At 44.7% G+C, this 16,646-nt stretch overlaps 1 protein-coding gene across 2 annotated transcripts in view; it reads left to right on the forward strand.

Moving 5' to 3' along the window:
* The first annotated feature begins 3,415 nt into the window (after positions 1-3,415).
* MYO5B (myosin VB) overlaps positions 3,416-16,646 on the forward strand; it is a 269,223-nt gene continuing 255,992 nt past the window's right edge. For both annotated transcript variants that reach the window (XM_060280366.2, XM_088653127.1), the window contains exon 1: positions 3,416-3,900. In XM_060280366.2, coding sequence (XP_060136349.2) covers positions 3,874-3,900 — 27 coding nt within the window. In that variant the 5' untranslated portion in view covers positions 3,416-3,873. The remainder of the gene's footprint in view (positions 3,901-16,646) is intronic.

The following is a 16,646-nucleotide window of genomic DNA, read 5'->3' on the forward strand; positions in this document are numbered from 1 at the left end:
TTACCTATTTTAAACTGCGGCAGGTTTTTAAAATAGATGTCAACTGTGCAGGGCGAGAGAAAAATGGAATTGTTTGCGGTTTAATTTTTAAGCAGCATTTGGACTATGTTTTCCAGAAGAAGTGGACAGGCAGCATTATTTGCCACGCTGGGTCACCTGGTCGAAATGGCAGTCATTCTGGGACAGAGTGAAAAAAATTGAATTACTTCTCATATGTACACTTTTTAAAATGCTTTCTATTGTAATGTCACCAACTGGTTATTAGCATGGTGTACATCAGGCACAGGCAAACTCGACTCTCCAGATGTTTTGGGACTACAACTCCCATCATCCCTAGCTAACAGGACCAGTGGTCAGGGATGATGGGAGTTGTAGTCCCAAAACATCTGGAGGGCCGAGTTTGCCTATGCCTTATGTACATCAAAGGGCAGTCTAAGAATGTCTAAATAAATAAATGTTAAAATTGACTGACAGATGCTGTGGGCATGTTTATTCACTTCGATGGCCCTCTTACTGGTGCAGCAATAAAACTGCTAGCATATTTGCTAAAGTTAAGCAGGGTCCAGTATGGTTTCAGCTTGGATGAGAGACCCGTGCTTTGCAGGGGGCTGTGCTATATGACCCTTGCGGTCCTTTCCAACTTGATGATTCTATGATTCACCTTTGTGCCATGATCTGCATTCCCCTATCTTTACATCTGCGGCCTTAGACCGTGGACTGAACCTTTGTGCCTCCTGCTTTGCAATCCTAGAGATAGGAAACCAGCCCAGCTTTGTTCTTAGAGATTTATTCATTTGCATCATCAACTGCTAAAGCCACACTGGTGTGCATGTTACATCACACACCAGGCTTTTCTGAGAAAGTCTTTTCTAAGGAAGCTGCAAATTATACTCCTCGTTGGGGGACGAAAGCAACCTGTCATATCTTTGGCATGTTCCTGCATTGCACAATTCTACAATATGATTCTACATCTAGATCACATTCCTGCCTGGTTTTGTGCGACAACTAAGAAAGTCTGTCTGTCTTAATTAGTGTTCACATTTGCTAATTACAGAGACTTATCACTGAGTCCACCACAATTCTTAATATACAGTATTCTAATACCCTCATACACCTTTGGGTCAGGCTGTCTCCTGTTCTAATTAAATTCAAACAATTCTAATTAAATTCTAACATTAATTAATTAATTTTGTATACCCTCCTTCATCTGAGGATTACAGGGCCATTCACTACATAAAAATACAAAATGAGAACACAAAATACAAAAAAAAAAACCTGAAAACAAAGCAATAACACGCCCCCTACTACAAACACATATAGGTAAAGGTAAAGGGACCCCTGACCATTAGGTCCAGTCGTGACCGACTCTGGGGTTGCGGCGCTCATTATCCAGGTCATGTGGCCAGCATGACAAAGCCGCTTCTGGCGAACCAGAGCAGCACACGGAAACACCGTTTACCTTCCTGCTGTAGCGGTACCTATTTATCTACTTGCATTTTGACGTGCTTTCGAACTGCTAGGTTGGCAGGAGCTGGGACCGAGCAACAGGAGCTCACCCCATCACAGGGATTTGAACTGCCGACCTTCTGATCAGCAAGCCCTAGGCTCAGTGGTTTAACCCACAGCGCCACCTGGGTCCCACAAACACATATACTGTTTATTAAATCTGAGTAGTATGAATGGTACCACTTCAGACTGAAGTTGGGAGAAGGATTACAATTTTTTAAGGCTCCCATTTTTAAAAGATACTTTAAAAGGCCACATAAATAAGTTAAACCTTCTGACAAGCAGAAAACTAGCACGGCAGGGAGCAGACTGTGCTAGAATTCCCATTTCCTCTACATGCTCACCCGGTGTGCTTGTTTTATTATGTGATAATCTGGTTTTTTTTATATGGGGAGCATATTAAAAAATGCATCTCTCCCCTGTAGCCTATCTGAAGTATTCACTTCAGGATTCTGCCAAATGTATAACTTCAATAAAAAATCTCAATACAAAAACATAGCCTCCAACATTTCTCCGATGAAAAGAGGGACGTCCCATTCCATAATTATAATTTTACTATTTATACCCCACACATCTAACTGGGTTGCCCCAGCCACTGTGGGCAGCTTCCAACATATATTTGTTGTTGGTGTTTAGTCGTTCAGTCGTGTCCGACTCTTCGTGACCCCATGGACATATATAAAAACGTAATAAAACTTTAAAAACAACAACAAAAAACCACCTTCCCTATACAGGATTGTCTTCAGACTGCTCAGGGGTCGGATAACTCCATAACCCTCCATCATTTCTCCGGTGAAAATAGGGACATCCTAAGGAAAAGTGGGGCATTCCGGGATCAAATCCAAAAACCGGGATGGCTTCTTTAAATCAGGGACTTGTCCCTAGAAAATAGGGACACTGGGAAGGTCTGGTATAATTAATTATTACAGTGAGTAACAATACATCGCTCCTGCAGAGAAGCTATCAGCTATTACCTTAAAAAACAATGTTATTTTATCAGATGCAGCCCAATTCAATCCAACCAAAACACACTTGCAAAAAAAATAAATTCAGAGCAGGCGAAGTTGTCAGTCCCATCGGCAGCAAAGGAATCCCCCAGTGGCCTCAAACCCTGCATTGGTGATACTGGCAGGAGCAGGAGATGAAAAACTAAAACCTGCTAGGAGGAGGCTACCTTAAGTGGTGGCAATGCAAAATCATCAAAAAAGCCTGGGAAAAGACATATAAAGATTTGAAGAAAATGTGGGAAATGATTGTTGTAAAAATAAATAAATGAAGTTATGAAATTGAGATGTACAAGACTTGATGGGTTGTTTGAGCGAAACTTTGTTCCGATATACGAGACTGGATGCCAGGTAAAGTCCAACTAGCCCCCATGGAAGGAAAAAGGGCTGGCCAAAGAAGATAAGAAGAAAAAGAAGAAGATTGGCAAAATAAATTACTGAACTGTGCAGGACAAATTATTATAAAAAGAGCAACTGTTTAATGCATATTTTTAAAGCTTTCTGTATCGATTTTTACATTAGTATAACTTTTAAAAGTCACTTTTAATAAAATGAAGAAGCTTTTAAAACTGGATTGTTAAGTATATAATATTTTATGGACGTGCATGAACAAGTACAGTATATTATAATGGAACCAGGAGGGGGAGTGGAGAGAAGTCGACCAAAAATTATGGTTTAATTTGGTTATGATCCCCCCCCTCCTTATTGCTTTTGTTTTGTTATTTTTGGAAAATCAATAAAATGTTATCAAAAATAAAAACTAAAACATGAATAAAAGTGAGTCCCGTCCCCCCCCCCCGATTTTTGTGCGTTGGGGCTGTTTGTTTGTGTTCATTCCGGGGTGGGAAGTTTGCCCGGCGGCCGGCAGAGGGCGATCCCGTCGTGCGCGCCGGCAGCCGGGTCTTGTGCGCAAAGGGTTCCCCAAGCGCGCAGCTCCGACGCGAAGCACCGCCAGGTAGGGGAGGGAAAGCGGAACCGGCCGGCCGCCGACTGCTCCTCCCATACCTGAGGAGGGAGCGGCCGCCGAGCCCCGCCTGGCCGGGAAGCAGGGTTGTTTCTTTCCCCTCCTCGCTCCTCCGCGCACCTTCCGCCTCCCTCGCTCGCTCGCTCTCGAGTCCGGGCATTTCGTCTCCAACTTCGGCCGCGGCGCGCCGAGGCAGGCCGGGCAAAGGTCGCGCCTCCCTCCCCGTTCCCGCTCCGGCCGCGGCTCGCCATGTGGCCCGAGCCCTCCCCGTAAGCCCCCGCTGGACTTTCGCCGCCGCTCCGGACTTTGGGATTTTAGTAGGCGGCTGCGCGTGTGGATGCGTCGCCGCGGACGCGCCGCCGGCTTCGCTTTGCGCCATCAGGCTTCCCGGGCGAGGACATGTCGGTGTCGGAGCTGTACAGCAGGGTAAGGCGGCAGCGGAGGGGTGGGGGGCGGGGGCTAAGCCGGCCACACTCAGGGGAGACTCCCAGGCCGAGGCTACCTTCCTGCCCCCCCCTCCCGAGTTGTTTTGGCTACTTTTTCCTCTCCTCGGAGTCTCGTTATCCTTCTCTGCACCTGACTTCTTTGCGCTCTGCGGTTCGCTCCCCGCAGCAGATCCTTTCCCCTCCTTTCTTTCTCATTACTCTGTATTTTGGCCCTGCAGCGAACGTCTCGAACGCTCTTCGGCTTGATTGCATTTGCAACGTTGGGAAGCCAGTGGTTCCCGTTTTCCTCTTAATAATAATAATAATAATAATAATAATAATAATAATAATAATAATAATAATTTTACTGCGTTTACAGCCCTCCCTTTTCTCCCAGGAGCTCAAGGTGTCCTAAGTGGTTCTCCCGGACCCTCCTTCTCCTTTTAACCCCCACAACAACCCTGTGAGGTAGGTTAGCCTGGGAGAAGGCAGTGACTGGCCCGCAGCCACCCTTGGGAACTTCGTGGCCAAGTGGGGATTTGAACCCGGGCCTCCCAGGTCCTAGTCAGATGCCACTGCACCAACACTGACTCCGTATAGGAGGCTGAGGCTGTGTGTGCGATGCCAAAGACCGAACAGGTCACTTAATGGAGGGCTGGTGTAGAGTAATAACTGGCCTTGGACCCGGGTTCAAAGGACACAGCCGGTTGCCACCTCTTTGGCCTAACCCGCATCGTGGGGTTGTAGTAAGGATAAAGCTGGAGAGCCCTTGAGCATGAAATGTCAATGGAAGAGATGGAGCTCAGAGTCGGATCTTGGCAGACGTAAATGCAGCTCAACCTCGCAGGGTGGTTGTTGTTGTGTATTGGAGAACCCCAAACCTCAGATGTAATAGGGAAAGGCAGTACTCGAACCCGGATCTTGCAGATCCAAACCCAGCCCTCTGTGTGTGGAGCCACCTGCTTGCGTCTCTTTCCCCTCAAGTAAGACTCTTCCCCGTTTTCCAATTTTCCTTGTTTTAGGATTAAGTGGCTGCTTGTTGTTGCTGTGTTGTTTTTTTAAAGGCGGGTGAAACTTTTTGTTGCTAGGAGGCAGCTGCAGTTGTTGAGTGACTTAGCTGGGAGCTCTCCTCCTCTTCCACCTCCACCTGTTCTCCTGCTGCTACCTGAGCCAGTTTTACTTCCTTCTTTTCCTGAAAGCCCTGGGTGGCTGCAGCCCTGAGAAAGGAAAAGAAGGAAACAAAACCCACTCACTCAAAACCCTGATACTGAGAACCTTTTGCCACTTCTTACTCTGAATACCTGTAGAGATGCTCTCCCTTCTCTTACCTGTGCCATACAACTCAATCCTAACCATGTCTACTCAGAAGTAAGTCCCATTGAAGTTAATGGGTCTTGCTCTCAAGTAAGTGGGGTTAGGATTGCAGCCTTGGTATAAATATCAAGCCCTTTGAAGCATAAGGAATCTTCCTTGTTTACATTCAGCATTACACATTTCAATTCTGGCTCTTCTCTTGCATCCTGTTGGGGTCGGAAAACTAATATCCCCCCCATACTTTCTGTGTGGGTGCATATACCCTATATACCATACATTTAACCCCCCCCCAAATCCTGAGAACTGTAGTTTCCTTCTTCACAGAGCTGCACTTCCTAGCACTCTTACCAAACTATAGTTCCCAGGGTTCTTTGTGGGGGAATGTGCTTTAAATGCTTCACCTTTTCTTTTTTGCAGAAGGGAGCTGCCACAGTGGGAGGTGTGTGATTTGCACCTGAGTAAAATGTCCTTAAGGGAAGACCTGGCAATGGGGTTTTGGTTCTGGGTCTGACACAGCCCTATTTGGAGGTAGGAAGGATTTCCCCCCCTTCCCAGACCCCAATATTATTAGTTATAGGTACCAGTAGGTAGCCATGTTGGTCTGGTATAGTCGATACAAAATAAAAAAATTCCTTCCAGTAGCACCTTAGAGACCAACTAAGTTTGTCATCTGAAGAAGTGTGCATGCACATGAAAGCTCATACCAATGACAAACTTAGTTGGTCTTTAAGGTCCCAATATTACTAGTGAGCATTCTTTGCTTGTGCTGTACCTGTTTTACCTCCATTCCTTAGGGCAGACTTTCCCATCCATTTGCCTTCCAGCTGTTTTGGACTACAACTCCCATCAGCCCCAGCCAGCACACCTCATGGGAGCTGTAGTGTAAAACAGCTGTAGAGTGCCAGGTTGGCTCATAGCTGCCAAGTTTTCCCTTTTCTCGTGAGGAAGCCTATTCAGCATAAAAGAAAATCCCTTAAAAAAAGGGATAACTTGGCAGCTATGGGTTGGCAAATGCTGGCTTTAGGGCTGCTCAATTTGTCATAATCTGCAGAACAAGCATTTGCCCTTAAGATCACTGATACAGCAGGTCGTTCCACATACCCTTCCCTATTGCAACAGGACCAAATGTGGTTTTCTTAGGAATTCTCTTAACCTTTCTACCTGGCAAGCCCTATATCCCTCAGCTTTGTTTCCTGGATGTTTTATTTCCTCCTGAGGCACCTCACTTGAGAGGTTATATATTTTTTAACATGTGGGGAGAAGGACTGACAGGGAAGTGATGCCATGACTCAGATTTGTATCACCTCCCTATTGTGGATGCTGTTTGAGGAAGAAAATTACCTTTGGAGTCGCAGCCATGGAATTCTGACATAAAGTGTAGATTTGGTCCTTGGGTTTGTTGTGGATGCTTATGGGCTACATCAGGGGTCAGTAGCGACCTTGAGGTCTTTCCCTGGTGCCTAAAAGCTTCCAGGTGTGCCTCCCTTGCTTTGTTAGGAGTTGGAGATGGTGGTAACCTTTTTCCCCCTCCCTTGACAAGTACTCAGAACTTTTTTTGGGAAGAGGAAGTTAGGAGAGTGATGCTCTTTCCACTTCCTCTTTCAGGTCTGTGGTTCCCCCCCCCAAAAAACTTAAGGTTAGTGAAGCATCTTGTGTACATACACTTTCTCTCTGTCTGAGGTGTGTGGGGAGGAGAGGCAGCAGAGAAGTGGCCCAGAAGGATTGGCCTCTGTGGCCCTCGCTCAAGAATCCATATGTGCTCACAGGCATAAGGAGGTTGATAGTCCCTGGACTAGATGCCTGAAATAACATTCTCAGTTGACAGATGCATATATTATCTCGCATGTCCACGCGCATATACATATTTAGAATCCCAGACCAGGGTTCTGTTCCACTATAGTTGCTAAATTAGCAGAGATGGAAATAGGACATTTCATATTTCAATATGGCAGTCAGTATTTTTCTCTTGTGTTTATTTGAGTTTTGCATAAAAAATGTTGCAGGCTGTACCTCTTGTATTTCATCATCTTTGGGCATCGCTGTTTTACAAAGTCCCCCCCCCCCTTTCCCTACATGTGTACCTATGTATCTGTCAAGTACCAATGGAGGGTAACCTTTTGCATGTCTCTCAAAGTCGACTCCAGTCCATGAAAACATAAACATCTACTGTAGTCCATCTGCTAGCCTGTAAAGGTAAAGGGACCGTCCAGTCGCAGATGACTCTGGGGTTGCAGCGCTCATCTCGCTTTCCTGGTCGAGGGAGCCAGCGTTTGTCTGCAGACAGCTTCCGGGTCATGTGGCTAGCATGACAGCTGCTCCAGAGCAGCGCACAGAATTGCTGTTTACCTTCCCACCGGAGCACTACCTATTTATCTACTTGCACTTGACGTGCTTTCGAACTGCTAGGTTGGCAGGAGCAGGGACTGAGCAACAGGAGTTCACCCCGTCGCGGGGATTCAAACCACCAACCTTCTGATCGGCAAGCCCTCGGCTCTGTGGTTTAGACCACAGCGCCACCCAAAACAGACAGTGCAATCCTGAGTAAGGTTACCCAGAGGTATGTCCCGTTGTGTTCAGAAGGGGTTATGCCTTAGTATAGCCTTCACCAAGCTGGTGCTCTCCAGATGTTCTCCAGATGTTTTGGACTACATTTGGAGGGCACCAGGTTGATGAAGGCTGCCCCAATGAATGGGTTTAGCATTGCAGCCCTACTTGGTTTTGCTGTGAAAGCATGGCTGCCTTCTGGAATTCGTTGGATGAGGAGTAGGTTAGCTTATGCTGTGTCTTTGCTAAGAAATATGTGATTGATTTCTTAGCGGGGTTAGACCCGGAGCAGGATTTAGAGGGCAAAAGTCGGGGGCTGTACCAGGTAGCATGAGCAGGTAGCATGTACCAGGTAGCATGTACCTTACAAAAATAAAATAGCATACGTCACCATCTTAAGAGCAGGGGGTGGGGAGATAAGTTCATGAAGTCCAGAGTCTAAAATTGCCTAACTTGTAAGGAAACGAGTACTTTGCAGATTCCCAGACACACTCTAGGGCAGGTACATTCAGTGCTTGCAAATGCCCAGGTTCTCACCAGAAACGACCCCAGATAGGTTTGCTAACTTTTCTTTTTCTTCTGTTAGAGCTCCTATGTCTTTAGCTGCAACGCTACAGGCGGAAATCCAACAGAGGCAGTTCTTTCTGCTATGGAAGCATAGCAGCGAGGGGAAACATCACTTGTTGATTTTTCTTCTTCTTCTACCTGTTACGCATATGTTAAATACCCAGAAGCCTTGCCTTTGCCGCAAGAGAAAAGTGACAGCTAACCACAAAGGATTGCTTTGACTTTTGGAGGGAAAGAGCTGGCCATTCCTGCTTTGGTTTGGCTTGCGACAGTTGGAGCTGAGCTGAAGGGGGGGGGGGAAGACTGGGGTTTGTTCCGCTTGCTATCTGAGCTGATTGTGTTGGGAAATGGTTGACGGTCCCTTGTTCCTGGTGCTGTGGGATGCCTGCTTTCCATGTAGGGTGTGGCAGGTGAGATCATGAACTTCCTGGGAAACCTCTCCTTACCTCATCGCTATTTATAAAGCGAGTACCGAGTGCAAGAGAAACTCCCTGGCGTAGATCTCGTTAACAGGTAGGTAGCCGTGTTGGTCTGCCGTAGTCGAAACAAAATACAAAAATTCCTTCCAGTAGCACCTTAGAGACCAGCTAAGTTTGTAGCTGAAGAAGTGTGCATGCACACGAAAGCTCATACCAATGACCTGGCGTAGAGATGGGATTTACGGGCCACGAACTGGGGAAGGAAAGATAATTTGCCAGCATTTAAGATGCCTTGCAAGGAAAAACTTGGACTGTCTTTCCTTTTTATATCTTCAAAACGGAGCTTATACACCCACCCACCCCGTATTTTTCCGTGTATAAGATGTACTCATGTATAAGACTTTTGGGGACCCCAAATTTAGAAAATGGGCATATGCATTACCTGTGTATAAGATGCCCTCAGATTTTTAACCTTATTTTAAAGTAAAAAAACCTAGTCTTATACACGGAAAAGTACGGTACACACACACACACACACACACACTGCACATATTCTGTTGTGTAAAATGGTTAAATGAAGATTAACAAATAGAACAGCTCAGATTCCCACCTTTTTTTCTTTCTTACTTCCTATTCCAGGCATTCCTGTTGTTTGAGGAATACCTTGTTTTGTCTCTGTGCTGAGGCTTGCTGTCTCACGCAGCACCTGTCAGTTTTGTGTTGCTTCTTAAAGACACAGCACAAGGTCAGTGTAAAGAGAGCAGGGAAGGTAACCGCCAATTTAAAGTTGAGATATTTGGTGGCAAGTTCTGCATTCCAGTGTGCATATCAGCTGTTGCCTTTCCAAACAACAGGTGTCCTCCTTCCACCCCGCTCTTATCAATGCCAGTTTCCTGTGGGAATCTCTGGGGCAGATGAGATTTTTTTCTCACGAGACCATGTCAGCTAAACCAAGAAGTGTTCCTTTCTGTCTTAAAGCGTACCCAGCGAGAAGCAGGTTGGGCAAGTTCAAGGGAGCTCCTTTGGCTTGCAGAAGTTCAATAACATGATAAACAGAAGAGGACAACCTCTCCAATAATAATAATAATAATAATAATAATAATAATAATAATAATATATTATTATTTATACCCCGCCCATCTGGCTGGGTTTCCCCAGCCACTCTGGGCGGCTTCCAACAGAAGAATAAAATAATCAGTTAAAGATTAAAAGCCTCTCTAAACAGGGCTGCCTTCAGATGTCTTCTAAAAATCTGGGAGCTGTTTTTCTCTTTGACATCTGATAGGAGGGCGTTCCACAGGGCGGGCGCCACTACCAAGAAGGCCCTCTGCCAGGTTCCCTGCAACTTGGCTTCTCGCAACGAGGGAACTGCCAGAAGGCCCTCGGCACTGGACCTCAGTGTCTGGGCAGAACAATGGGGGTGGAGACGCTCCTTCAGGTATACTGGACCGAGGCCATTTAGGGCTTTAAAGGTCAGCACCAACACTTTGAATTGTGCTCGGAAATGTACTGGGAGCCAATGTAAATCTTTCAAGACCGGTGTTATGTGGTCTTGGCGGCCGATCCCAGTCACCAGTAAAATAAAAGTCCCAGGGGAAAAAAGAAACAGGTGCGGTTCTTGAGGATGTCCAGGTGTGGTATTGTATTGTATTGTATTGTGCAGTGGATCCCGAGATGGGATCCTTTGACTGCAGAATATGATTCAAGGGGATGTACTGCATGGCTTAACCCACCTGGTTGGTTTTAAGGTTTAGGCTAGAAGCTAGGTTTTGGTGCAAAAAACAACAAGCCTGTGTTTCGTTCAGATTCCTTGAACCGACGCAGAACCTGAGATGAGCATCATATTATTTGGGCTGTCTGTCAGTTCCTCTTGCTTTATATCCACAGGCTAGCCTCTGGGCATCTCCTCTGGAAGAAACGCAAGGGATGCTTGCCCAGTGGCTTAGCCCATTATGTCAGGTGAAAAATCATCATTTGTTTCCCAAAGGGACACAAAAGAGTGGGCTGATCCGTGTGCTGTGCTTTGAGTGGTGCTGTGTGCCTACAGCAACTATGCATTTCTGATTATGCATATTGTACAGGTACGTGCTACCAGCAGCTACCTTGCTTGCCGAGCAAATGACCGGGCAGGTCTTGCTCCCAAATTCCTACTCATTGCAAAATAGGGTCAGCATTGGCTAGGTCTGAAGCAAGGGTCCTCAAACTTTTTCAGCAGGGGGCTGGTCCACTGTCCCTCAGACCTTGTGGGGGGCTGGACTATATTTTGAAAAAAAAAAGAATGTTGCGGAGGGACAAGGGCGAAAAGGCTCTGGAGTGGGGCTGGCAGCAACAAAGCCCAGCCCGCTTCCTCCTCTAGGCAGGGCGGGGAGAAGCCAGGAGGAGGGAGGGAGGAGGCGCCGCCACCACTGTGTGAGGGAGTTGGAAAGAACGTGCACGTTGGCGATCCACACGCTGGCGATCCACGTGGCGATTCCTGGACCATCCGTGGACTGGATTTAGAAGGCAATTGGGCCTGATCTGGCCCGCGGACTTTAGTTTGTAGACCCATGGTCTGAAGCGTGGTGTTGGCTCCAGGGAATGCCCACAGAGGACGTCTGGGAGAACCCAATATAATTGAGATTTAGAAGGGCAAAAAGACTTTTTAACAGCCTTGTTGTGCAGAATGAAGTCATCCATTTCTAGACAGAAATGTTTTGCAGTATTGCCCCATGTTTGAAGCTCCCTGCGTCTAGTAAGGCAATGTAACAATGCCCCGTGTAGTCTCTCTGATCTCTCACCAGGCAAGGATGGATCCAAACTACAAGGGTTTGGATATTTGCTTTCCATCAGCCTTCAGACGCTTTATCCTGGAGTGCCAGGTGTCTGCATAACAAATGTGTAATTAAACTTTTTAATCGGGCTTTGGCTGTACTGAATTGGGTTTATGCATGGCTCTTTTCCATCCTTTGGAACGCAAGTAAGATAGTTTTAGGAAAATATTTACTTTAGTAAATTAACAAAAGGCTTTATAGAGATACATTTATTCTATGATCACCTACTACTGTACATCATGTATTTGAAGCACTGTTATACCGCTTTTAACAAGTCATGGAGAAATATGGGAAATGTAGTCTGGTAGGGTTGCTAGCAATTGTAGCTCTGTGAGGTCAGTGCCCTTAACAAACTACAGATCCCAGGATACCTTAGGACAGGCATCCCCAAACTTTGGCCCTCCAGATGTTTTGGACTACAATTCCCACCTTCCTCGACTACTGGTCCTGTTAGCTAGGGATCATGGGAGTTGTAGGCCAAAACATCTGGAGGGCCGCAGTTTGGGGATGCCTGCCTTAGGGTAAGCCATGGCTGTTAAAGTAGCATAAGAGTGCTACAAATATCTGGTGTGGGTGTGGCCTAGGATATTTTAATTTAGATCTGACATCTATGAACAAAACAAAACTAGATAATTCACTGTGGGCTAAATTACAGTCATACCTCGGTTTAAGTACGCCTCGGTTTGATTATTTTCAGTTTAAGTACTCTGTGGACCCGCCTGGAACGGATTAATCCACTTTCCATTACTTTCAATGGGAAAGTTCGCTTCAGGTTAAGTACGCGTCGCTTCAGGTTAAGTACGGACTTCCGGAACCAATTACACTCATACTTCGGGTTAAGTACGCTTCAGCTTGAGTACTCCGCGGACCCATCTGGAACAGATTAATCCACTTTCCATTACTTTCAATGGGAAAGTTTGCTTCAGGTTAAGTACGCTTCAGGTTAAGTACAGACTTCCGGAACCAATTGTGTTTGTAACCACTGTATACTTTGGCATGTTGCAATCATGAGAATCTAGCCATGATTTAAACAATAGTTTTTGCTCACCCAATGGATACTGGTGGCAGTTTTACTGTGTATTTGTACCTGTACAGGCGTGCAGTGTCTGGTTAAAATAATGATCATGCCACACTCTTGGTGTGTGGTTGCCTGTTATACCTCAGCCCTACGTTTCTAACTTGTGCATTCAAGATTATTGCTTAGCCTCTAGCATCCTTAACAGGAATTACATGTAATAAATAGTCGCCACATCCTTTCAAAGAAAGGTTTGAGGATAAGGACTCCGGGTTGCACAGTTGAACCACCACCACAATTATGTGAATGAAAAAGTGGTTGGCAAAAGGGAAGGGAGGTGCTAAGGGGCAATTGATTTGCATTTGCTGATTTTTCCGGATGCTTCTTAAACTGATTATGCTAAGCTTGGCAGAAGCAACTTAATGATATTCCTGATATCTTTTGCATCTTTCCTTTTCTTAATATTAAGCACCAGTGTTGAGAAACCCTTTCTGCAAGCAAGGTCTGTTAAACATTGGATTATCCTTTAGGGTGGAACCATTAATGAGTTAATGAGAGCAGTAGCTGCAGGTTTACATATTTACATAGACATGCAAAGTGCTTATCAGTCTCATCTGAGCTATTATATGTATCTTAATCATGTACAGTACTGCCCTAGGCTTATGTGGACTGGATACATTTTTGCTGGAAACAGTGTCCTGATAGAATAAACCTTATTGAAATACAGTGGTGCCTCGCTAGACGAATTTATTCGTTCCACGGGTCTTTTCTTATAACGAAAAATTCGTCTAGCGAATCCCATAGGAATGCATTGAAATTTTTTTGAATTTTTTTTTGCCCATAGGAATGCATTAATTGAATTTCAATGCATTCCTATGGGAAACCGTGATTCGCTAGACGAATTTTTCGTAAAACGAATTCGTCTAGCGAGGCAACCTCCACTAGAAAAAACCTTTCGTTAAGCGGAAATTTCGTTAAGCAGGGCATTCGTTAAGCGAGGCACCACTGTACAGTAAATGGGGACTGTTCTGATTGAGGTTTTGAGGGCCACGGCTGCTCTTCTAAATGAATATGGCCTTAACAGTGTCTGTAGATGACTGTGGAGGCCAATTCTGGATCCATATATCTTTCCACAGTGGGGACATAGGTTTCTGGGCGGGAGTTGATCACTGTGAGGGTTTGCCAAATGTGCCTTCCTCTTAGCTCGTTTCTCCCTTTCATCCTACGTTTGTGCTTCTTCAAAATCCATGACGCCTTTAGTAGAGGCTATTCTCCAACTGGAGAATATGAAATTGTAGGCATGATCAGCTACATAGACGTGTAATACTGTAATAAGCTCTCCATCTTTTTTCTGTTGGAGTGGGTGACTTTGCATGTCGATGTTCAGGAGGAGTTTTCTTTGTGAAGGGAATTAAACCAACAGAATGAAGAGGCCAAAAGCTGATTCTTTCCTCCGGGCATGCCAACTTTGTACGTAAACCATGGGTAGGCAAACTAAGGCCTGGGGGCCAGATCCGGCCCAATCACCTTCTAAATCCGGCCTGCGGACGGTTCAGGAATCAGCATGTTTTTACATGAGTAGAATGTGTGCTTTTATTTTAAATGCATCTCTGGGTTATTTGTGGAGCATAGGAATTCGTTCTCCCCCCCCCAAAATAGTCTGGCCCCCCACAAGGTTTGAGGGACAGTGGACCTGCCCCCTGCTGAAAAAGTTTGCTGAACCCTGATGTAAACAGTGCCCTTTGCTTCTCTTTAGGGTGGCTGCATATGAAGTGTTAAAAAGGAGTACAGCGGTACCTTGGGTTAGGAACTTAATTTGTTCTGGAGGGCCGTTCTTAACCTGAACCTGTTCTTAACCTGAAGCACTATTTTAGCTAATGGGGACTCCTGCTACTGCCGTACCGCGGCCACACGATTTCTGTTCTCATCCTGAAGCAAAGTTCTTAACCCGGGGTACTATTTCTGGGTTAGCAGAGTCTGTAACCTGAAGCGTCTGTAACCCGAGGTACCACTGTACAGAAGAGGATGCTTATTTGTGTGAAATTTGCATAGGCTAATATATGTGCATAGATGCAAATTTCTGTGTGCCGGATCAGTCTGCTGTCCAGTGCTGTTGATGGACAACTTCAAGACCCCTGCTCTCCTTCCCCCCCATGGCCCCTCCTCTCCCTTCTTATGATTTTTTTTAAAAAAATCTTTAAAATAGTCTTGGGCTGCAGAGCCTTTCAAGTAGAGGGCTGCCCTCTACGATGTGGGACACATGGCCACCCGACTTCTCTTTGTACATCTGCAGGAAAAGCCATGCTGCTCGATTCATTGGTAAAGTGAAACAATGAGGGTTAAGGTGTTTTATTTGGTTTCTGCGGCCATGAAATTTATATTATTGAGATTCATATTGTGATCTATGCACTGTGGCTTTATCTGAAATACTGTTTGTATGGTGTGTGTGTGTGTGTGTGTGTGTGTGTGTGTATGTATACACATACATACTTTGGGGTGAAAGGCAGGCTATAAGCATCTGTAATCATTAAATAATTACATTAGATAATTACAATAATAATTACATTAAATAATTACATTAAATAAACAGTTACTAGCATTTGAGAAAGATGCTGTTAGAGTGATGTGTTTCTACCTGGAAACATCTACATCTGTTTTTTTTGGGTGGAAATTATTGAAGTTTTTACAACACAATAAAAGAAACAAACTAATCCACAGGAAATAAAGATAGGTAATAGACTAAAGAAAGAAGAAACGGAAAAAGAAAGTATAATATTTGATTTGAATTGATTTAAATCACTGGTCAGTAAGACTTGATTTAAATCTTTTTTTTTTTTTACAGAAAGACTCATTCTTGCTGGTATCATCTTAATATTTACAACCAAATGAAGGTTTCATTTTTGGAATAATAAATTTTCAGAGTAGTTTTTACAGTTGTATCAAAAATTACTGATTTGGTTATAACTATTAGAAATACATACACCGACAATTATGGCAATATTGTGAGGTTTGATAAGTTAACTTTATATTTGGACAACTTTTCTGCTGTACTTTATTGGAAGGAGAAAAACACTCATCTCCTTAGTAACAATTTAAACAATTCATTTAACTAAAACAATAACATTATAGCATATGTATCCGTGTTTGTTGACTGATGTGGTTAAACAATTTTAAAAACAAACAAACTTAGACTGAGTTTTAGCACACATGAAAAATCCTTATTTCCTGATGAGTAGCCTTTGGACTATAATATAACTTAAATAGAAAACTATCTTTAGAATGATTTTTCATCCAAAAGCACTTTATTTTTAAAATCCAATTTAAATAAGAAAAATCCATTTATATATATATATATATATATATATATATATATATATATATATATATATATATATATATAATCATTGATTTTTATTCACCCTGCCATCTTAACTTTGATCCCCCACAGATGAAGGTGGCCCCCCCAGGTCTCACCTGGGCTCATCCCTCTCTCGCATCCAGCTACCTTCTGAGATCTCTCCTTACCCACCTCTTGTACTGGACTCCGGCATCTAAAGATAGCAACCTGCTGTAATAAGCAGGGTTTTCTGCATTTTCAGAACAGCGTGAAAAATCGCTTGTTTGGCCTCTTCCAGTCCTGGCCTTGGTTTTAATGGTGAGCAGCAACAAGAGACAAGGAAACCACAATCACTTTTAACCCTTTGATGGCTTTTTGAAAGGATGACATTTTGGACCACTGCAGCCCAGAGCAAGTTCAGACCAGCTTTTGAAAAGTTTGCTTCCAGGGCTGCCCATCCACTTGACAACAAACACAGACGCACGCCTTGACATGTGCTTTTTGTGCCTGTGGGAGGAGTCTTGCTGCAATTCTGCCGGGGGACCTCCTTAATTAGGCACTAAAGGTAAAGGGACCCCTGACCATTAGGTCCAGTTGTGGCCGACTCTGGGGTTGCGGCGCTCATCTCGCTTTACTGGCCGAGGGAGTCGGCGTACAGCTTCCAGGACATGTGGCCAGCATGACTAAGCAACTTCTGGCAAACCAGAGCAGTGCATGGAAACGCCATTTACCTTCCTGCCA

The sequence above is a fragment of the Zootoca vivipara genome, chromosome 10, assembly GCF_965207765.1.
Source record: "Zootoca vivipara chromosome 10, rZooViv2.hap1.1, whole genome shotgun sequence".
Lineage (NCBI taxonomy): Eukaryota > Metazoa > Chordata > Lepidosauria > Squamata > Lacertidae > Zootoca > Zootoca vivipara.